The 24,889-nt window shown below is 37.3% G+C and overlaps 1 protein-coding gene across 1 annotated transcript in view; it reads left to right on the forward strand.

The window, feature by feature from the left end:
- Positions 1 to 7,796: 7,796 nt before the first annotated feature.
- LOC139710929 (protein O-mannosyl-transferase TMTC2-like) overlaps positions 7,797 to 24,889 on the forward strand; it is a 128,987-nt gene continuing 111,894 nt past the window's right edge. Inside the window, exon 1 of the mRNA XM_071622853.1 lies at positions 7,797 to 7,958. Within this exon, the coding sequence (XP_071478954.1) occupies positions 7,876 to 7,958 (83 nt within the window). The 5' untranslated portion in view covers positions 7,797 to 7,875. The remainder of the gene's footprint in view (positions 7,959 to 24,889) is intronic.

Genomic DNA, 24,889 nt, shown 5'->3' on the forward strand with positions numbered 1-24,889 from the left:
GTCTTTTTCTGAATGCCAGATTCCGTCCAGTGCACGAAGCCAGTTGCTCCAGGGGAAACTTTGCCAGAATGTGTGTAGCGCCCCCTCTTGGTAAATAAGTTTAATGTTAACATACACAGTTTCACATGCTGATGTATTATGTATTCATTGAAAGGCATTATTTTTATTCATACATATTTATATTCACTTTCACTGGTGCAAAGTTTATGCCGTTCAAAAGTATGGGTCAGGGCAAGACCAAAGAGGCTAGAGTTTCATCTTTGTCATAGATATTTGCGAAACTCATCTTTTTTATTTCTGTTTGTAAAGGGAGTCTTCCTCAGTAACAACACTTGTAAGTCCAATACAAATTGTATTCATAATGTCAGGATCCAGGTGATTCGGCCACAAGATCAGTAATGTATATAATTCAGACAGGAAAATGTCACTTTGTGCAATGAACTTGTGACTGTAACATCCGAAACAGGTAAAAACATCATACAAAGAAAAATGATATACATGGAGCTATTGAAAGTGCTTTTCCTCAATAAACTGAAAAAGTAACTAATGCCATCGTACTTTCAATACTAAATACTGTGGAGCAAAACTTTATCAATTGATTGCATTATTTCCTGAACATGTTTGCTGAAACAACTTCCTTACTGAACTTTATGCAATATCAGATTCAGTGCATCAGATTACCATTATTCATATGCTTTTTGAAAGGTTTATGTACTTCAGGGTTGACATTAGCAGTGACCCGTTGGCCCAGGTCCACTAAAAATTGATGTCAGGACACCCATTTTCCTATAGGATTATATGTTGGTGACCCACTTGGGCAGCTAAAATTCAATATGAAATTTTATGTTTCCTTGTATTTCGAGCCACCAAAATTTCAAATTCAAAGATTTCAGTGACCCGAACAGGCCGCCAGAAAAAAATTTTAGTGTCAACCTCTGTTTTTATATCCATTTTTCAAAGGGTCTATTTATTATCAGTATTTTCTGAGTGCCTTCCTTCACCAGGTCTTCAATCATAATAAGCTTAATATCAAGGTTATTCAGGGGTAGTTCTTCATATTTCACATCAGTCTTTTAGTCAGTTTGTAGGGAATGCAATAGGTGGTCATAAATACTGTGATATCATTGTATTTACTACATGCATCACCGTGATTCTACCCAGTCAACGTTGATGAGTCAGAATTGAAGTTTGCTTGACAAATGCTTTCCTGAAACTTGTAAACGGCTGACAAATTAATCTTTCTTCTTACACTGAATTACTATTGAATGCTTGATTTTGATTTTGATTTCCAATACTACAATCAGTTATGCAATGTTTTTAAAGCCTGTACATCTTACATATAAGCAATAAGATATCAGAGGGTAATGTTGAAATGCCATTGATTCAATAGATGTTTTATATTTTGTATATTCTAAAGTAATGGTATGTACTCATCTCATAATGGTTGCTGTGACATTTAACATATTTAGGTGTGATGCCTTTTGTTACACATAAAAAGTCGATGTCATATATTTAAGTAGCTTCATTTATGGTACTGTGTGAAGACAGCTTGACTGCTTTTTTTTTTCTTCTTCTTCTTCTTCTTCTTTCATTTTTAATGTGCACACATTGCTGTGTCCAAATATTGCAAACCTTACCCAGGCTGTCAATTTCTTGTTGGGTTTAACATACTTCTGTCATATTCAGGACACTTTCTTTAAGATTGATTCATTATACATTATTATTCAAACTCTCGGCATCAGTTCTCTGGATGCAGATTTCCTCCTAGATTCTGAGAGAGCCCAGTACGTCTTGGTAGTTGCCACTCCCACCCATGCTATGTTAGGCCCTGCGTTCTAATCTAGATCTTTGTATACACAAGACTAATGACCCTAATGGTGTGAAATATTCAACAGAAGATGTTATAGCATTCTGCCTACTCTCATCTCAGCTTCATGTTTTATATACAGGAGAATTTTTACGGTGGCATAATTATGTCAATAGCATAGTCTTGACAAAGTTGCTTCACAGCATATTAGGTTACATCAGTCAGACATTCTGTTGTCTCTATGCAACTTTGCCTATACACCTTCCAGTCCTGCTTGTTATTTCGTTGTTGTTGCTGACTGACTGCATGATGAGAAGAATTAAAATGTGATACTGTAATGCAAGACAGGTTGTATCTGCTTGTCAGTTTAGAGCAAGAAGGGCATTAGGGTTTCTGATAGGAAGAGACAATGAGCACCTTGCTACTCACAACCTATATCTGTGGTCAGTGCCTTCTTTCAATCGAGAAGGGACCCATTTTTTTTTTTTTGGACCTTACAAGCTGGAATGTTTTGATGGCAAATCGTTGTATTGCCAACAACACAATGTTACACTGTCTGTTTTACTGGGTATGTGTTTGGCTACTATCTTGATTTTGTTTTCCTATCCTTTGATAAGATATACTAAAACATTAGTAATAAGTATGATATCTTCTACGTAAAAGTAGGGAAGACTGGAAAGAAAAACATTCCACCGTTAAGTGCTGCTTGACAGTATTCCGTCCTCTTTATTTGCAGACATTAGAAGTTGATGAGCTGCGCATATTTTACTCTTTTTAAGTTTAATGTGTATATAATGGTGGTGTTGTGTGATATCATAGTCCAAGGAAGAATTTTCTTTTTCTTTCTCTCAGTCCGTCCAGAAAATTGGGTCATTCATTCTGTAATTATCTGTGAATATATTGCTCCGTATTTTGGATTCACAACAGTTTTAACCACAATAGTATTATGAGTGCTACCTGCAAAACGAAAATGAAAATAGAGGAGCCAGCAAAATATCTGGATGTGTTTGTGAGCATAAGTTTTTTTAAGGTTGGAGTGTAGCTATTTTCCATAGATTTAAGATATTGAGATATATATTGTCATTGTGCTCTCTGAATACATAGTGAAATGTATGTTTTCCTCTGAAGTATGAAGTACTAAAGTTTGGATTTCTGTTATTTGGTTGGCTCAACATGTACCACCGTTTACCTGCTGTAAATAAAGAAATGAACCTATTAATGATCTCATCTCGTGTTGCGACATTGTGTGCAATAAGTGTGTGTATGTGAATATGGTGGATAAGTGGGTGTAGCTTAGGTGGAAGATGGATGGATGGGTGGGTGCATCAATTGATGGAAAGATAAATGAGAACATCTGCTGTGTTCTTTCGAAAGCCTGTTGAAGGGGGCGAATCCAGAAATTCCGTAAAGGGGGGGGGGGGGGGGGGGGGGGGGGAAGCAAAAAATATTTCTGGTGCTACTTCTTCACCCCACCCCCGATCTGCCACTGCGTTGAGGAGTAATGTTGTGTCAGACATTATCTTTTCATTTCTTGTGCACAATGGGGTTGGAGGACTTTGGTTACATCCTCAAAGGATGTGTAAGAGTAACAAACATAGTGAATGGAAAGTTGTGAGGTTTCTGTTATTCAACTGCTGTATAGACACTAAACTGGCGGGGCAGCACTTCAAGCCGTGAAAGTCTAGGCACTGACATCCCACGAGAAGGCATAGACTGCCCTTGTAAGGTATCCAAGAGGAAACGAGCAAGACGTGGCCTTCACGTCTTGTGACGTGGACTCTAGAGGGAGACATTTCTCGCGAAACGAATAAACCAGTTCGGAGTAGGATTAGCTCTTCCGTACATGGGACCGTGCAAATGACATTTCTCTTTTGCTCAGTTGGTTGGGCACTTCACTCATTTTCAACGCGACAAATTTCGCCCGACGTAGCAATTTATGAAATTCATCAGTCATAATCAAACAAAGGATGGACTCGAGTAGACCAGGTGACCAGAATGGTCCACAATATCACTTTGGAAAGCATCCATTTCATTATTTTGCATTGAATATAAACTAACAATCTTTTTCTAATTATATTGCCAAATATCGCTTGCTGTCAGGTGGATGTGCTGGCAAGCAGCATTTTTACGGATTGTATGAATAATCATTACATCACAAATGCTTATCCCAGTGAATTTAAAAACCAACAAACAGAATGGAACTGCGAACTGAATTTATTCAAAAACCAGCATGCCGTGTTGGTACAAAATATCCCCTTTTCTGCTTATGCGCAAAGTAGAGCCCCTGAATTCCGACTGTCGCAGCTACGTGTGACCGAATTCACATAGCCTCTGCCTCGAGGTCTCAATCTTTTGCTGTTGTTTCGACTTAAATTTTGTTCGGAGAAGAGGATTGCGGAGTTTTGTTTTGAAAATAATTTCTTTTCATCATATACTTGCTGTTCAGTGTTACGGCATATAAACTCTTATTTTGCGCTCCTACGATCCACAGGAAGAAACCAGCGGAAATCTTATTCTAGTAAAGCAACATTCAAATTACATTTCCCGTTCTTACTTGCAGGGAAATTTCACGGAAAAATTAGGAATTTATGAGAAACTTAAAACTAAAATAAAATTTGTTTCGTCTCCAACAATTACTTACCCCAAGTGTAACATTCCCGTGTGATTTTGTCAGATTTGAATCTATCACTTGACATAAAGACTATTTTGTTATTAGGTGATGTGTTTTCTCCCCCCCCCCCTCTCTCTCTCTCTCTCTCTCTCTCTCTCTCGTTCGAAATGATATGTCTTCACAACGATGTTGATTGGGTCCTGTATCTTTTTTTTAAAAGTAGTTCCATAGAACCTTGACTTGGTTAACACCCTAAAAGAAGAAAATTATCTTATAGGAGCTATAGGCCGAGACAAAGAAATTTGACTATCAAGAGTAGATTTTTTTTTTTTTTTTTTTTGGTTGCTTTTCATCGTGACAGAGATCGGTCCAGCATGTTCTATACCACTTCATAATATTCGCTTTGCAGACTTATAGGCCCAATACGGTCAATAACAGGTAGGCCAGCCGCTACTCTACGTTGAGTCAATTATCAGATCTTCTGCAGACTTAATATAGACAGTGCATTTGATAGCATGTTGCTTTCATGAAAGTTGTTTTAAATGTAGCGTTGTTATGAACAAAAAAGCTGCTGTGTCCCTGACAACGGGCAAAAACAATATTATACATGAGACAACGACCACTTAAACAGCAGAAAGAGCAACAGACGGGAGTCAGATTTGAACACTCGCCGGCGTCCCGCCTCCAAACCAGATGTTGACGTGCGGCAGGCGTCGGTTGACTAAAAAGGCCAGGCCGGTATACTTGGCGACACACCTTGACAAAGACACCCATGAGTAATCGAGACGCCAAACTGTAATTCAAGTCAGGCTCTTAACTTGTTAATTGGATCTAACTACCAAGGAAAATAACCTCCTTCCAAAAGACCTGTCAAAAGAATGAAGAAAATCCTATCCCGAAACATTTTGTAGAGTCCCAGTATCATGTCACCGAGGGTAAACAGATGACAAGAGGCGTCACCGCCAGAATACTTTGGAAAATCAAAGCGCGCAGTCAGTAGGGAAGAATCGATCTGTTGTCGGCTAATAAAGTTCTTACCTATTCAGATCTATTCTGTAGGGAAAAAAGAGTTCGAAGGGCCCAGAGACAAAACGAAATCGATCGGTGGATGGAGATACAAAATAGCCGCAGCCTTGATTATTTGTTGGGACCGGTTTATAACTGACCAGCGCGTTCCCCGTGAATGAACAGTTTTAACAATGCGGCGTGTGGTTTATCTTTCTGGCTGTCCCTGCGAAACCGCGTAAAAGCGTATAAAAGCACTGATGAAAATGTTGCGATGCAATCGTACTGTACATGTTTAGCGTCTGAGAAAGTTGCAGGCTGAATTTCAGGTTTAGGTCCACGTTGCTTTTACTGTTATTCTAAAGTTTTAGGCTCCAAATTCTCATCAAGACAAACGCAATATTATCAACAAAATATAAATGTCAGACCTGCACTGTAGAAGAAGTGATTCGTGTATTCGCATGTGTGTACTGTAATCAAATTCAATGCATTTCAGTCACGCAAGAGACGATACGCAAACAAAACAGATTTGGATGTACAAAATAACAGCGAAATTTTGTCAGTTTTTAACATTTTAATGGACAACACCCGGGAAGGGAAATGTCCTTGTGTCAAGCTACCCGGTCCTATAGAATAGTAAAGGTATCTATAGGCCTACGTGGAAAGATACCTCAGGATTCTTCCGATTTTGTTTTGTTTTAACAAACCTAAGGAGATACGATGACAGCACAAAAAGCATGGGAAGACCTAAAGTGTGCCAGACGGAAGAAGGAGAAGACGAACCCCCCCCCCCACACACACACACCACCACCACCAACAACAACAACAACAACTTACAAAAAAAAAAGAAAAAAAAAATCTCTCGTGAAAGGAAACGAATTTTGTACAATCGCATCTTTTTATCCCAGGAGTGTAAAGCAGCTGCAGGAAACGCGAAATCTATATCAAAAGAAAACACATCATATTATATGAAGAAGTTAATGTCTGTTAATGTTTTCTAGAGAAAATTACGCAATATGCGTGCAAAGCTCGACTTTAGAGTTGGCCCGGTGGCCCGATCGGGACACTAAAAAGAAAAAAGATAGTTTCGAGCCTTGTAGGGCCTATACATTATGTGGTTCTATGATATTTGGTCCTGCAACAATCGATTGCTCACATAAAATATCTGCACGCTGACCCAAACATATAAATTCCATCCACAAACACATCAACCTTGACCTATATCCCTATCACAACCCTAACCCTAACCCTAAGTCCTTGGAGAAAATTAGAAGGAACAAGTGTCACAGGAGCAAAGTAAAATGTCGTGTCACTACCACATTTATATATTTAATTTCTGCAACGAGAGAACGAAATATGAAATGTGAAATGTTAAGCTCACATTCAAAGAAAATACACTGAAATTAACAGGCCTCGCTGATTGAAAATAAACCGCAATCCCCCGTGTTTGACATAATGATTATAATTTTTGTATGCTTTATCATTTTCTCTCGCTTTTTCTTCCCAAGTCGGTTGAACAGATTGCAATGAAGTGCCCAACATTACCTTGGCAAAATATAAAATAAAAACGTGTGAGACATCGCGACGCCGGATAACTTTTCAAGCAAGAATGGCCCCCTACCTATAAAGTATACGTATCTCGAGTGATTATTGTTGTAATCATATCTTCTCGCCGATAGATATAGCCAAAAACAAAGTGATGATGATTGTGGTGGTGGTGGTGGTGGTGGTGGTGGTGGTATAGTGATGGCGGCTGCAGGGGTGAAAGTGATGCTGATGATTATAATGTGGTGTGGTGTGGTAGTGAATTTGATCTTGGGGATTGTTGTTGCTGTTGCTGACGAGGACGATAATGTAGATAAATACTCAGATGATTATATTGGTCGGTATATAGCCCTAGAGAGGAAGAGTTTTCTCTCGGATGCAATTCAAACTCTGGTATACCCAAGGTTCGGCACAAAGAGATTCCCTTCTAACTTGTGATGAAAATTTGTCAAATGTGAAATAATCGAGAAGAGACTAGAGCGTACAAAGCTGTCTTTAAATTATACTTTGAACATACGAAAATAGCAAGATGTGATAAAGGGATGGCTACTCCTCCGCTCTAGTCAGCCCCCTCTCCCTCAAGTGGGCTGTGCTGAATTTTGCCGCCAGGTTCGCGGTACACAGTCCTATCGCGTGTCGCGGATTTGTTGACATAAGACGCAGGCAAAGTCTCAAATGCATGAGAACTAGCAGCACGCACACGCGTTCACAGTGTATGGATAAACACTTCCACGCATTCGGATATCCAGCGAACACGGAGAGAACTGGAGAGCCGTCTGCTAGGTCCACCGTCTGCAGTTGCATGCAATCTCCATCAAATATGCGGTGTTTTCTACGCGTTCTGCTCTGGGACTACAGATAAACTTGAGATGCTCTTGAACTTGAATGTTGGAGGGATAATTCAACAATGTATGACGTGATTATCTGCTGTGTTACGGCCTTTTTGCTGTACTGTAACACTCTCTCTGCGGATTTTGCCTATGACGATTCGTAAGTAAAATGCCTGATTAATATTCCTCACATTTTGTTAGAGCATTTTTTTTAAGTGTGGAAACCCAGAATGGCAGAAATTCTAAATGGATCCTATCTTTTGAAGCAGGTTATCAACAATGGAGTGGACAATAGAGATTGTGTATCCATCTTGTTGGTTGATTTATTGAGATGGTTTCCCAATTCATGCAATGGAAATATTGACCAGAAAATATGGTGGTATGCCTATGCGCACCCTCTCCTAGCTATACCAGCCTCCGGTCGTAAACCACGGCCGAGTCTAGGCGAGTAGTGGCTGGTAGTATGGTGTCAAAGTGACGTGTCTGGAGAAGGCTGAAGCCATGCGCATGCAGGGCTATATGAACAATCAATCTTCATCTATCCGAATCTTTGTAGCGATGAAAGACAATGTTATTTGACGTATGATCCCACATTTGACTACTTACTTTATGCAAGTGGTCACTTGCCAATTTTTATCAGTCATCAAAATCCAGAATTTCCCCCTTGACATTTTCCCACCAACTTAGCTGTCGCGAGGCTTGTCAAACGGTCGGCTGCGCCTATCATCAGCCCAACCCACCAGCGCTCCTGTCGGAGGCCCCCGATAGCTTCGGGGTACATGCTTCGTGGGTTCCGATGGGAGAACGTGATAGGGCAGGTTCACAGGGGAAAATGACGCGAATGTCATAATATTTGTGACGAAAGCGCATGATTTATTAGGTTGTTATCAGTTTGTCCTTTCTTGTAAATTGTTATTTTAGCGCTGAATATTGAACACAGTAAAGGCAACAAATCAGTTGAACTCCTTTCATCTTAGGTGCTACTCTATAGGCTTTAAGATCCATGGATATACTTTTAGAGATAAATGATGGCACCTATATTCACTTCAAGAATCTGTTTCTGTTTTGATGGTATTATGCTATTTAGTCACAGTTGCCTCAACATGTATTTCTTTTTTTCCAGTCTCTTAAATCAATAGGCCATTGAAACCCCTGGTAGAACAATGTCTTATTATTTGTTCTGGCAGTGTTTTATTTGTACCCATCTGTTTAATTGTTGGATTAAATGATCTATCTATTTCTCTCAGCCATTGAATGTGCTGATATTCATAGTCTTAGATTTATTGCGACCTTTGTCTAGAAACTGTTGCTGAACTACTGTACAGTGTATCAAACAAGTTTACCTTATTATCTTTTCTAGTAATTCAGTACCTAAGTTCAGTTATCCAGAGTAACAATTAAAAGGTTCAGAAATCTGAAGTTTTACAGTCATCTTGACCCTCAATTTTATATCAAATTTAGTATCTCAGAACCTTTGGAATCTTTTTGTTTCCCATTATTTTGGTCATTTTCCCATTAATAAGTCTGAACTATAAAAGCTTTACTTCAACAGTTGTACACTTGTATGGCCTATATGTAAGTACTGGTACCAATAAGGTCAATATGTTGAAATGATCAGGGAAAATAGATAAACGGAATAAGAGTAATTTTTTTCATGACTGAAAGAAGAAAAGGAAATTTACACAAGTGGAAGCTCAGCAAAGATGATACAGTGCATGTATGTCAATAATGATAAGAGTAATTTTTTTTTTCATGAATGAAAGAAGAAAAGGAAATTTATACAAGTGGAAGCTCAGCAAAGATGATACAGTGCATGTATGTCAAAAAGATGAAGATAAAATATATATACTTTGATGGCATATGAAGTGATAGAATGGTCTGGATGCATCTGATGACATTTTATATGTAAGGTCTATCATATCCAAAACAACATTGATGTGTAGCTCTAGAAGAAAGGAAACAGGAATTATAAAGTTGACAAATCAGTGAGTTTGCTACAAAAACATAAAGGTATTGATTTTTGATAAGATTGAAATATAGTTTTAGTCTGGACTGGTGATGGGAATAGAGTTAAACAAAACAGTAATGACAAATCTGTGTTTAATAATCTAAAATAACTCCTTGAATATACTATGTGGTTGAAGAGCCTGTTTTTATTGATTTTAGTATTTGTTTTTTATTCATTCGAGGGCCTGGAAATTTTATTAAATTCCAAATGTTTAAAAGAAAGTAAAACAAAAATATAGTTTAGAAAGAAATTACAAATTGAATAAATTTCTGTTCATGACATTGCTGAAAATGGCATTGTTCAAGAGTTTAGTTGCATAATATTCATAAAGCCATGATGTACAGGAAAGCAAAACACACACACACACACACACACACACAAACAAACAAACAGTCACACACAACGACTTTTGACTATAGTGTAACAAAGTTAGCAATCATTGAGAGAAAATATGTGGAGTCTTAGTGTAATTTACAGAATCTGCATTTTTCATGGAGATATAATATACTCTAGTTTGTGTCAGTATTTAGCACTATTGATAGCTGATTTTCCAAGTATTGTTATCTACTTGACAGGAATATGATTATCAGAATGTGAGGAGAGTGTGATGAAGTCTTGAAACCTGAAGTGTAATTCCAGGCTTTTTTTTTGGGGGGGGGGGGGGATTAAAATTTTAATAGGGATGTAGATTATAGACATTTCTACAATACTGGAGAGATTTCTCCATGAATATTTCATATTCAAATATAAAAATAATTGAGCATAATGTGATAATAATTTCATCTTGTCATACTGCAGATATTATATAAGATTAATGAAGTAACTTTACATATCAAATCCATCAGTTTCAGATTATGTGTCAGGAGAAACCTTTTTTTTTCTCCCCCATACTTGGACATGATATAACGTGAAATGAAAAAAAAAAGAATTTTGAGAATGGGTATTCTAGAAATTTGCAAGACACGAATCCAATGTACGTTGTACAATTGTTGTCTGATGGCAAGCGGTAATTCAAAACAAGCTTATAAAGCTAAAAATCTTAGGATGTACAAATATGTTATTTTTTGTTTGAATTATCACAATATTTCATATCATGAGTAGCATACATACTCCTTGCTGGTGTTCACATAATAATGAATGTTACATTTGATACTTCTAAATAGTAGTTGATACATATGACATTTTTGTTTTAAAGTTTATTTCTTGAAAGGACGACTACATGGAACATAGTAAACTCATGAAGAAGGTTGAAAAGTAATATTTAGAAATACAGGGCACATTTTTCATTGTTAGATTTCTTTGATGTCCACCAGTAATATTGTTACATCATAATTCCAAATGCAGTTAGGAAAACTTCATTTGAAGTATTTATATATAAATATATATATATTTTTTCACTAGAGAAGCTTTCCATAATGTGGATCTAAAATTCATTGAGAAATGAAAAACAATATTTCACTAGATGATATAAACAATTCTAGAGTCTTTGGTGTCCACCCAAATGCAGAGTGATGAATATTACATGACTTTATGAACTCTAATTGAAGATATAAAATGTGAAAAGTTGATTACTCTAAGTTGCAGTATCAGTCACTAGCCCTATATAAAAGTAATCACCTAATCATATTTATTTGTAAAGATTGTGTAACATTTGTATGATGGACACCAAGCATTTTGAGCTTAAAGGTCTACCATGGTATATGATTGTGTGCCGCGAGGTATGTGTAACATATTTTTTCATATAATACAAAATTAGCATTTACTCAAATTTAAAATTTGTTCTACCCTCACGGTAACTACACATTTAATGCTAAGCTATGAGAATAAGCAATTTTTTTGGCATTATTTTTTTAGCATTATTCAAAAGATGTCACACTTTCATAGTCCAGTATTGTAAAATTACCCTTGTGGATTACTGTCTGTTTTCTGTTTATTGCTCATCACGATTTTCAATAGCATCACATTAGCACGAATGTTTTTTGCATCATTATTCATTAAATTCCATAGGAAATTGCATCATATGTTTAACCGAATGCATTTAAGAGTTTTTCATAAATCTTTGCATATATTATTTCTTTATATAAATGCTTCAATACTGAATGGAATAAAACAAAAATGACTTTGCTACATTTAAACATATAGATAAAATTAAATGATTGCTTCCAATGATGAAGAAAATGTTAAGCTGAGCTGAAGGATTTTCTGCAGGTGAGGAAAAATCTGTCTCATAGGGAGTGACTTCTCAATGAGCCAGTTCAGAGTTCGCTTATCGGCACATCAGTACAAAATGACCTTACTTTTTTCTCAGTTGGTTCTAAAGGCACTTCACTCATTTTCAAAGCGACCAGATGCATGGGCTTGCCCAAAGTAACTTTTATGGAATTCATTAATCGTGTTCAAACAAATAATGAACTTGCATAGACCAGGTGATCAGAATGGTCCTTCAATTAACACTTGGGTAAGCATCCATTCCATTGTTTTGCACTGAATGTATTTGGAAAAAAGAAAAAAACTTTTTTATCACTATTGCCAAATGCATTGTACCAGGTTTGATGTCAGGTGGATGTGCTGACAAGCACTATGTATTAAAAGGATTAATTGAACTGAATTGCTTCACAGATGCTTATCTCAGTGAAATATAGAAATACCAATGTGATGCCTGTTGGTACAGTGATACAAATGACCTTTTACTGCTCATGCGCAAAGTGGATTTTTTCCCAAACTTGCTTATCGTGGAACTGGAAGGAATTGTGGATCATTCCAGGCGGTCGTGGTGAACATCCTGTACACAGAATTAGCATCATGAACTTCCCTGGAAGGTTGTTGTCCTGTGCCCAGGTCTTCTAGACTGATTTTAATCGCATTTGGTCTGTTGCTTTTTATAATGTCAACAGGTACTCTTTATGGCGAGGATCTGTAAGGAAACCATTAGTACGCTCTTTATTATACACAATTTAGAAAGCGGAAATTTATTGTGCCTTGCAACAGGATGTTTTCAGTTAAGTGCCATAGCTAGTTAACTCAACTAAGTTTGAAGAGGTTGCGTTCAACTTCAGAATAAGCTGACTGCACAATTTTCTGGGAATGAATGTGGGCAAAATGTAATGATGTAGAATGGTAGATGACACATACCAGTTTTGAATTACCAGTAAGATACATGTACATTCTCATCCACTGGGACCTGTTTTTAGTAGGCACTGCATCGTATAATTGTATTAAATGCAACATTCTGTGCTACAATAACAATGATAATGACAGTGACAAATCTATGACATTGGGAATTGATAGGATTGTACTGAAAATTTTTAGTTGTGAATACCAAATTTATTAGTTATTGATAATATTTATGTGTGTAGTCAGAGATGAAAAAGGGATATATACATTATTTCATGTTTGTACTTTTCCTATACACCAGTAGGAATGAGTGAAAATGGTTTAGTAAAAGACACAGTCTTCATTTATTCATCACTAGAAAACTTGGCAAACTATCACCAGTAAATGAAAAAAAGAAAATCCATCTGAATTTGAACAATACTCTCGTTTTCTAATGGAACTCTTCATAGAATGTTTTGAATGATTATGGTATCTCCCCCATGAGAATGGCATTTTTTTTTGTATAATATGCTCCTCTCTAAATAATTTCAAGAAATGTATGAATGACCCTGCATGAAGAGCTATAACTTACAGTTTGCTCTGCTATCAGATGGAGATGAAGTCCGACCTTTAATCACTTTCCCTTAACTAACTCGTTTCCTTTTGACCAAGTGCAATCCTATTAAAAAAAAAGAGAAGAAAATTATTGCAACAACTTCTTCTGTGTGACTGTGTTGATAGCTTGGTCAGTTTGTGGAGGTTGATATGAATATTATTTTTCATATACATATAAAGAACTTGTTGATTTTAACGTGTTATTTTTTTCTTTTTTTAGAGGGCATCATAAGAGTGTTAATTTAGAGTGGAAGACATTTATTTCATGATGTCCCTTTAATACTGCATACTATGTGCATTACTTTAATTATGTGATGAAAAACACTGAAGTTTGGTGTGTTGTATTTGAAATCCAAAGCTCTCCCAAGGACACAGAGAGTTCTCAGTTATACTGTACCACCGAGGGCAAGGTTGATTACAATGGGAGTATCTATACGTTTTAGGCAATCCAGGATGATTGGAAGAAGAAATCCCCTCCAACTCCATCTTCATCCCAGCTCTTCATCCACCCATCCTCACTGCCCCACCCCCTTATCCCTTCCTCCACCCCACTCACCCCACCCCCATCCCCTCCTTATTGGAGAGCAGTGCATGCAGGGGCTTCTTGATACTATCATGTTACTCATTATACATGGACGATACCTGCTGGCTAAATTGTGATGATATCATCATGGTGTTGGCAATTAAGAGTGATCAGTTACAACAAATACCCGCATTTGACCCAAGGGTGTGGGCATGCGGAGCAAAAGGTGTCTGGCATTATTAGGAAAAGAATTTTCTAGAGAAAAGATAGAGAGAGGGAGGGAGAAGAAAAAGGAAGAATTTTGATGTGGAAGTATACAGTATGCATGATTGATAGGAATACATTACACTATGTTTCTATCTGAAGGCTTGGATGAACATCTGTGATGCCAAAAGTGTTGTTTTTAGTTGTAAATATAGTTGCGCTTTCATGTCTTCTTTGTGCTTCCCTAATAGAAACATAACAATAAACTTTGCAGTATTAAGTTTTGTTTTATGAATTGTAGCATATATTGAATAAGTGCAGTGGTAATGTTCATGTAAAGTGAGCTAAATAATGTTTTGGTTCAGTTTTTGTTTGATAATATCTACTACTCTGATAGCTGATTTGATATATTCCTGCCATGATGTGCAATCTGCATACATCATTAGACTCTTGAGACAGTCAACATCTACCTCTGTCTTGTTTTCACATTTTGTTCTTTTCTTTGGGGCTATACCAGCAGGTATGTGGACATCAAGTTTGTATGCTTTGATGAAGATATACTGGCACAAAACTGAAAATTGCCAAAATATGATGATGATAATAATTGTATTCTTAAAGCCAGTCCACAAGTAAGAAATATTTTGCTTCCGTTATGCTCGTCTGTCTCTCTGTGTGTGTGTGAGCATTTGTTTTTCTCCTGAAAATTTCAGAATTTTTATGTAAGTTACTATTATTATGAAATGTCTTGATAGTAGACTAGCAGTCTTCTACCTGACGAACCAAATTTCCTTTGTTTGATTGCTTGCGAAGTCGATGTCCAAAGCGTACTAGTGAGTAAAGCATCCTAATGGATGTTTATTGTATTCTGAGAATATCCTGAGCATCTACCCTATCCAAAGTAGGCCCGATGTATTGTATGACGTGATGGCCTCTGTGTGGATTTTATTTTCCCGGTATGCAGTCAGTCATAATTTTGCTTTTACAATTTTCTATCTGATGAAACAAGAGGGCCTAGCATCATCAATCCTCTTTTTAAAAGTACAGCATTCACAGAAAAAAGAAATATCTTCTTTCAACTCTGACATTAGTTTTTTGCTTATCATGGAAGAAAGGTAATCAATGCTGAATCTTGATGTCTACTATTAAAGATAATTTCACACCTATCAAGCAATGTAATTGTAATGCTGAAATCCAAACATGATTGGAATCAGGATTCGAGTTACTGTCCATTCACACGACCGAGGAAGGCTTCGTGGATTCTGTGGTTTTGAATTGCAGAGCAAGGAGTGGAGGTCTGGTGTCTTTCCAAGTTCCAATCAATCACTCTTGAGCCGTGAGTAGCTCGCACTTTGACTGCAGTGCGAGCACTTGGGGAGCGCATTTTTTCTGAGGAAGCGGTTGAAAGGTCACCATAAGCTCCCGCCCCCAAAAAGCATGATGTGGAAGTCAATCCATTTTAATACACGACTGTTTTGTTACGTAATTTTGGTGAATCGTGATTGGAAAACACCTACAGATTCTCATTTTAAACATGATTGGAATTACGATTCAAATCCCCCTCAGCGATTCCAGTTTGCATTCACACAGCAAGAATGTTTCATTTGAATCACGATTCTAGTGATGCATCGTTACAATCATGTTCAAAACTAAGCACTTTTGGTACATGTGAAAATGAGGTACATAACTCAACTATCTGTAAAAGAACCTTGGAAAAATGTGATCAAGAATTGTATGTGATTGTACATACTAAAGAACAAGCCAACAAGAAAGTGATTTTTGTGTTGATCATCTTTCCCTTTTTTTTTTTTGACAAGCAGTTAGACTTCAAGCTGCCACTCTGCTTTATCTTTGCTGACAAGAGAGATTAGCTGTAAATCCCCAAACGATGTTGGCTCCCGTGCAAAATGAAAGTAGACGTAATTAGTAAGTACAGCTTATGTGATATCCCACATATTTCAATACCTACATTTTTCCTTCTTGGAAACCAAATTGTCCCTGTTGGAGAACATTTTCTCTCAATCTTTTCCAATCAATCTGTGTTCCAACAGACTGAGGACATGAAATGCTCTTTCGTTATGTGTGCCAGACAAGTCAAGTTATGCAGAGCACTTATTTCATTAACTGGTCCTCTCTGTGCTTCAGGCTACACTGAAAGACTTGACTGTTATCACCATGTATGCGAATATGTGCCAACCGTATCCATTCAGTTCTATGCAGTGACATCTTCAACTCCACACATGCTCACATTCCAGTGTGATTTGTGCATCTCAACATACGAGTATCATATCCTAGTGCTGTATCTTCTTCCTGAACCTGCAAGAGGAAATGGATAAAAAAAAATCTAGGGTAATCTTAGATCAAATTTACCATGTACATAGTCTGTAATTGCTGTGACTCCAGCAAAATTACAGCTGATAACTGGCAAATCATGCAAACTGGCAACTCTGACACATTGTACACTGATAACCTCAAACAAGCTTAAAGGGTGCATGTCTCCTCCTCAAATAATGTATAATCATTCATTATTCATGTATCCTGTTTTAAGAACAAATGCAGATTATATGAGGTACCCTTCCCACAATTAATCTAAACATAAGCACATACCCACCCACCCACACACACACACACACACACTTGTATACATGTACGTGTATGCACACAAATAAACCCATACAAAACTGGTTTACTTGCTGTTGAGCAATGTCATGATTATAATACATTGTGCTGGGAATACCTCAGCATTTCCGAATTGATTTGAATTAGCAATTTAGGTTGTTAAGGCATTGATAGAGGACCTGTAGTTTGTGAACAAGGTGTGAAAGATGGCAGCTATGTTCAAGGAAATGATGTTGGTCAATTAGGAAAATTGTGCCCTGCAGTGCTTTCATAAATTTGAGAGCAATATCGAACACTCAGCTTGCGTATTTTTCTCTGGCACGCTGCAAGATTTCTGAGCCTCACTACTCCTGGAGGACTATCAATTTTGGCGGTTGATGCACCGAAGGTTTATACGTTTCCTGTGCCAGCTCCCAGCGGAGTATTCATTACCAGCAAGCGCTTTTGCCCGTCCAGAGGCTGGCCAGCTACACGAGTAGAGGAACGGTGTCATGTGACGGGGATGAAGAGGAAAGATTGATCAACCATTGAGCAGATGATTACCAGCCTGCATGGAAATTGAAAAGACCCGACGACAAGAAGGAGAATTAATAGCGATGAAAATACGAGCCTACAAGTACTGCACTATTTATTGTCACAAGTTCTTGGAGACTCATCAGCTTAGGTGCTGTTTTTTTTTTCCTTTCCTGCTGTCTTCTACTTCAGCTGCTCTTGCCATCCTCTCATTTTTTTTCCATCTGTCTCCCCCTATCTCTCACCCCCCCCCCTCAGTCACCAAGAAAGAAAACTGAAACATGCAATCAGTTCTCCTAACTCACCTGTATATTTGCGGCCTAAGCTGACTCAGTGGGAGAGAAAAAGACAAAATGTGACACTTGTGATGTGCAAAGAGAATTGATTAGTGAGGAAGACTGCTTTTGAAAGTTTTCAAAATCAATCAACATGTCAGTTGTACTGTTTTATCATAATGTCACGTGAATAAGTGTAGCCAATAGAGCTACTAAAGTATGTGCGGAATTATTTTCTCATGCTTCTTCTCACAAAAAAATTATGTAATGGCTGCTGATTAAGTGGAAAGAATATTGATTAACTTTTTTAAAGAAAAACATTCTTTTGATGTCGATGTTTACCATCATCTCTTCCACTCGACAGTGATGGAACTGCACTGTGATTGTTTCAACATCTGTCTTGATCTGTAGTGTCAGCTGACAAATGGACTACCACTAAAAAGAGAGCACAAGTATTTGTTTGATTTGACATGTAGAGATGACTCATTTCCAATCCACAGGGTTGTCTGGTAGGAATCAAAGGACAGAACAGCTGCCATGTTCTTCATGAGATGGCAACATAGGAACTTTTTCTTTCATACATAATGACTCTTACCATTCCATCTGATGTAGTTGAGTTTCTACCTGTGGATGAACAGCAAACTCTTTCTCAGGTGTCATTATATACATTGTCTGCGTCTTTTACCGAATGAAATGATAGCTTACAAACCCCTACAGACCTGTTTTTCATAAGATCATGACTGACTCAAAGGATACTTCATCATCCTTCTTTTGAATGTTTCTGATGACAAAATAAGATTATGCCTTGATCTGTAGTAAAACATAGATGAAGACAACAGGTTCAATAAACATTGAGGGAATAATATACCATTTGAAATTCATCCTATCTTCTTGATTTCTGTTCATTTCCAATACTTTTTATGTTCGCAATGTACAGTACAGTATGTTTGTTTTCATATAATATTGAAGGAAATGTTCTTGTGTGATAGCAACTGGATGAAATATGAATGTTTGCTGTGGCTTATGCAGCTGAGACACAAAGCGACTGTGTCTGCTTGCCAGTTTGCGAGGCACCAAAACATGTCAGATATGATTAAATACTCGATGAGCTGTGGAAATTATTTTCACATGCCCGACAGCGGACAGACTCTTGGGTTCGCATAAGCTTTGTTTGTGTTGTGAATGAAAAAGACAATCAGTGATCCCCACATCAATTCATCAAACACTGATAATTTTGTGCATTGCTAGCTCAAAATTGATTTGCTCGCATGGTTGATCTCAATTCCTAGAGAGATGCTTTCCTGCAAAGGATCAAATCCTTCGTCAAAAAGAAAAAAAGAAAAGAAAAGAGAGAGCAGATTTTTTTGTTGTTGAAAAAGAAAATTTGCAGAATTTCAAATTGGAATTTTTCAGAAAAGTTGTTCCAATGTACTATGGACAGTAATTATCCTCCATGGACCACTTTGTGGCCGATAAAAGGGCAGGACTGCCTTTGCTAGCCAGGAGGTTGGTCTCAGGCAAGGATAAGTGCACTTTTAATGATCACTTTTGCTATCTTTGGGTGTTTTCTTCCATCTCCTCTGGGAGGGGTGGGAAGGCCTTCTCCATGTTTGTATTCAGATAATTGAAAATATGAACCTTTGCTGGGTTTGATTGAGAGGGAATTTTCTCTCAACGGCCACAGATTTCTGGCAAACTGCAATACTGATTGTTTGTGATGACAGAGAAGGCTGGGCTGTGGTGTGGTTCATGTATCCTAACCCCCTCCTTCCAAAACATTTTTGCCTCACTGCCTCCCCCCCCCATATTTTAAAGGCATAATTTACCATTTGCAGATGAAACAAAAACCCAGTATTAGTGCTTTAAAATAGTACCAAAATGTGAGTTAGGGATAGAAACAAGTGGTTTGAATTTTGAATTTACCAATTTGAATTGGTAAAATCAATGTTAAGTATTGTTAAATATACAAAACGTGAACAATAGTTAAAATAAAATTGTTTCCAGACTAAACTGTCTACAGTTACGGTTTATTGAGAAAAATACAGATATCTCCTTATATTTTAGGCTTTATCGCGAAAATTTTATATGATAGGATGTTTTGTGGTCCAACCGACCTACACATTTGCATTAAATGTAATATCTTGAAAATGTTTTAAATCACTGTTCCCAAAGGTAAGACCAATGTTTGTAGCAGTCATACTACAATGTATGGATGTGTCCATGCAGATATGTCTGTTAGTTGGTTTAATAGCCTTGTTATAGCTTCAATGTGTGAAGACTCAAGATTGTGAAAATCACTGCCAGTTTCTTTGTTTTGAATACATTCACTTATATCTGCCATACTTAAAATCACTTCTGATGTCAAGTTTGCAGTTACATTTGTCCAATTCTGTAGATTTGTCTTTACTGTGTCTCCCAGTGAATCTTAAAGTACATACAAGTATCAACTCAATTCAAATTGTATTTCTATTCACTATCACGTGAGTCCTTTCAGGTGTAGTAATTACCCCCCCCCCCCAAAAAAAAAAGAAAAGAAGAAGAATAATACAATAGATAAGAACATAAATTTGAAAGTGGAGAAGAAAAAAATAAAGAACTATAAAGAAACTATTTGAACAAAATCACGGTGTTACTGGAAACCCATTTTTGCAAAGTGAGAAGCAGAAAGGAATAAACTCCAATGACCTTACACATTTTAGTACTAACTCTATTCTGCTCTTGAGGCTGCGAATCCTGCTTTGGGGTATTTTGCTGCAAGTTGATCACCTATTCCTATGTCCACATCTGTTATTTTTCTTTTCCTTTCTAGATTGGTTCCCATCTGTACAGCCAATCTTCTTTCACTCTTGCTAGAGTGACTACTACATACGGCCACAAGAATTTTCTTACTTTGGCATTTGTACTCCAGGAAGTCTTACCCCCTTACAGGGTAGCGAGCATACCTGAGGGCGAGGAAAGCTTTTGCCTCTTGAAGGGGGCAGAACTACTATGTTGAATGATATGTGGTCGGATTGGAGAAGGGTGTCTGCTCTTGTCTCATCCTGTTCTCTGTTGTTTCAGGGGTCATTGTTATTGCCATTAGTTCTGACCCTCTAGCCTCGTAAATTTACAGAATTCCAAGGATCGCCAGATGGGAAATTTTGTTAAGGAAAATATGGTGGTGTGGAGAAATGAGTGGTGGTAGTGGACATTCACCTCCCCAAATTAGAACGTGGCAATTTCATTTTCCAGAGGTTTGGGCCTGTGCAATGCTGTCACTTTTGATTTGATAATCAATACAGGGTGACCTAATTGCAAGTTTGGTGCTGCAGCTCCTCAGGCATATTTGTCTTGTCGTCTGCCAAAAATAATCTAGGTTGAATATTCTTCTCTTTCTTTTTCCTTTTTTAAGTTAAAGAAAGCACAGAAAATGTGTTGTACACACATGTAGGGCCTAATATGATACTACATGCACTAGGGAGATTACATACATCTTGCTAACTGACTGAATTTAACTGTGAAAGTAGAAAAAAAGGGTTTCAGAAAATTCATTAGACATCAGTTTGATTTTGGTTCAATGTGGAGTGATCTGTTTCTGATAGATGGTTACACATTTAGGGCATCATGCCATTTCATTGTAACTGCAGATTTTTTGTTCCATATTCCTTGTTGCCTTATGGATTCGATGTCTTGAATGAAAGAGGTAAGCAAATGACAAAATACAATTTTAAGTACATGAACTAAATTGCAATCATACAACATACAATATAAACACAGGTTCATTTACAGATGTGTTTATTGAATGTGTCCTAACCAAACTTTTTGTGTAAAAGCAATGCCTTTAATACAGCTGTAGGCCTATATGATTTCATTTCCCCTTCATCATAACATAGGAATGTTTATGTGCTGTGTTGTGGGATATATATAAAATCTGGGAATTTTTGCAGTCACTGTTCTCACTGCATAACTTTGCATCTTTTTGCAAAAAAAAAATCACAATAAAATTTTAGCAATTTGGATCACTGACCTATTCAAAATCTCGTGAAAAAAAAACATGTTATTTTTTTTTCTCACCATAAAAATTTTGAACAACACATCATTTTGTGTGCAAATAGAATGACACTACTGAGCATGTATTTGAAGCTAAAAACAAAGCAGATTTTGGGAATATCACAGAATATTCTTGACCTTGGTACTTCAAATGTCACTTCAGAGAATAGGTGAGTCCCTTGACAAGATTTAGAAAACAAGTGCTCCTCCTTCAGTAGCATGTCATGGCCAGGCCTTTGCAGAAAGTCACATCCTATTTCCTTCCTTTCAGACCTCTACCAGGATTCCAAACATGATAGACCATTATAGAGAGCATGATATGTATTACAAAAACTAAAGTTGTTTTACTGCGAGTCCCTCTAGGACACAGACCTATACAAAATGCTCTGTAGATGTAGGTAGATGTTCTCTGAAATCATGGGACATTTGGGACAAAGAGTCATTACTAGGACAGCAACCTGAGCAGGCTGGTGGACAGATACGGCATTATTTCATTCAGCTGAGCATGTCCAGGTTGTAGCTTTATTACCCCTCTATCAAATGATATTGGTTCATTCTGTGATTATTTATGGGCGCTGTATAGAATGGCTATGTGTATTGCTGATACCCTGACGAGCTGTCCTCACCCCAGCGCTGGAGCTGGGCATGTTTGTTTCAAGGGTTTAGAATCCTGACCCCACTATCCAATCTCACGTCTCTTTGACTCCACTGTCTCGTTAATTTCTCGGCCCATTTTCAAAATTCTGCCATGATTTCTCCTCAGAATGATCAAATTCCAGGCGATAAATCTCATTCAGTCATGTGTGGCAACACAGAGTGCAGCCTTAAAAGAACTGAAAGAAGTTAGTACCTACCGTAACGGTATGAAACATTTGATGTGGGTGTATTTCATGAGTGTTCATGGCAGATTTCGAATTGATGGTTTCCTTTAAATCTTTCCACGCCTAAGTTTACTGTGCAATAATGAGAAGTAAAGTTGCTTATGAATTAGAAGGATTTTACAAGCAAGAGTTTGATCTTTCTTTAAAATGTGATTGGGGACTTTCACAAGTTTACATCTGTACATAGTTCCATACATTCATCCAATAAACTTCACCGCAGTATTCTCAGTACATTCTGAGTATCCCATCTGATTTGCAGCTGTTCAGTAGCATCAGTTGCTCTCATTTTTCCAAGATTTATATTCACTGAAATGACAGTAAAAATGATTCAAATCATCAAATTAATGCAGAGATACAGCTTGCTCTCTAAGCCAATGATAATTTACTTTGCAAAAAATTTTGATTCTTATGATTATGACCTTTTTGGCTTTAATAGTCCGTGCATGAAGTTGCTCTTTTACACAGGTGTATCAATAATCATGAGGCGAAGAGAACCCCAGAGATTTAAGCCTTCTGAGAGAAATGTGATATCTTTGACCCACTAAACTCTGGTGTATTGTAGCAGTGCTGTATAATGTTGTAGAGCAAGACATGAATTTCTAAAGTGATAATGCAATTGCTTTGTTAAAGAGAGAATTTAACTCAGTAAAGACCTGGAAGATGAAGAAAGGTAATGAGGAAGGGAAAGTAAATGGAAACAGATTGAATATATGATACCATGGTACTACATTTAATGGACCACACCGAGTGACTGAAGTTGGAATTAATCATGGAAAATGTAATTCCATCTGTCAAGATATATATTCATTACAGGTGGCCAAGAAACTTATCATAGGAGTCCTAAAACAAATCACAAAACCAGACCATGATGCCTTGAAAAAAAAACAGAAGAAAAAAAAAGAGAGAGTTAGTGTATTTTCAGATATTGTGCTTGTGGCTCTCATATGAATGATACTCTGTGTAGAGAATGGAATCTCATTAGGCTTCCTTACCTCTCTTTGATACGTACCTTTTTGAAGTAATCTTAATTAAAGTATGTAACATTGTATCTTGAGTAGATAGAAAGTTATTAAACAGAATGGGAATGTATGTTTGAAGCTGACACTGCTGGGAAGCCATATCAGCATACAAAACATACATGGGCAGATGTATATATGAAAGAAACAAACCAGGGAATGATCATCAAGTTATGCAGACAAATTATGACAATTTGTTTAAAATCTGTGAGGCCATATGCCAGAAATGCCTGTATTGTGCATTTTGAGATATGGACAGGGGGATACCACCCAATCCATATGCTTTGTTGATCAGTCCAGCCACAATCACTTTATTGCATGGCAAGGGAATATAAGTTGGAGGAACACATTAACCCTTGCCCCCATGTTTGTAAACATTGTGTAGTATGCTGTCCTAGCATGTGCAACAACCTATAGCACGATGGCCTATGAGTACCAGTCATATTATCACACTTATTACAGGGCATCTAATGGAGCAATGTAAGCTTGACATGTTATGATCACTGCAGAAGGACATGTAGCCACTTTTTCAGACCACTATCGTGTTTTATCCATGTGCTCTGTGGTGTATATGGAGAAGATGAAAAAATTGGATACTGCCCAGTCACCAAACAAAATTTTGCCCAAGAATTTGCCCCCCCCCCCCCCAAAAAAAAAAAAAATGCGCAGTGTGAACTGCACTAATATAATATTCTCTTTCCTTGCCAAAACAATTCCCATGACAGCGTACTGTTTACAAAGGAAGTCGCTCTCTTTGCCAGAGTTGTCGGTAATACAGACATCTCTTTCTGGGATCTTAATGGCATTGAACTTACAGGAAATGTTTCCACAGAGACATACCGTCAACACTCTTCAAATGTGTGCGTGTTTCTCCAAGGTGTGTTGAATGTGAGTGTCTCTTTCTGCTGGAAAAGCATCTTCGGCTTTGACTCATGTTTTGACTTTTGTAACTCCCATAGCTCTTAATTTTTCTGATTTGTTATGAGGTCTTTCGCATGATAAAATATAGGCCTATACCATATAGCAGTACTAAATATAAATATACACTTTATATATTTTTCCCCATTTAATGGATATGAGTCATAATAGGTTTTGAAAGTGCTGAAGGGATATATAATGATCAGGGAAATCATGCTTTTGATCCAGAATCATGTAAGTATGAAGTTTGAAGTTTATCTAATTTCAAATTACTTTGAGACAAAAATGGAGAGGCAAACTTCTGTTCATTTTGATATTGTAATAGTCACATTATTGTTCCTGGGAGGATATTATGTACTTGCTAAAGAAAGGTTAAAGATGCTACAAAAGTGATGATCAG

This window comes from Diadema antillarum, unplaced genomic scaffold, assembly GCF_040938485.1.
Source record: "Diadema antillarum isolate AM-2024a unplaced genomic scaffold, OU_Dant_1.0 seq00001588_RagTag, whole genome shotgun sequence".
NCBI lineage: Eukaryota > Metazoa > Echinodermata > Echinoidea > Diadematoida > Diadematidae > Diadema > Diadema antillarum.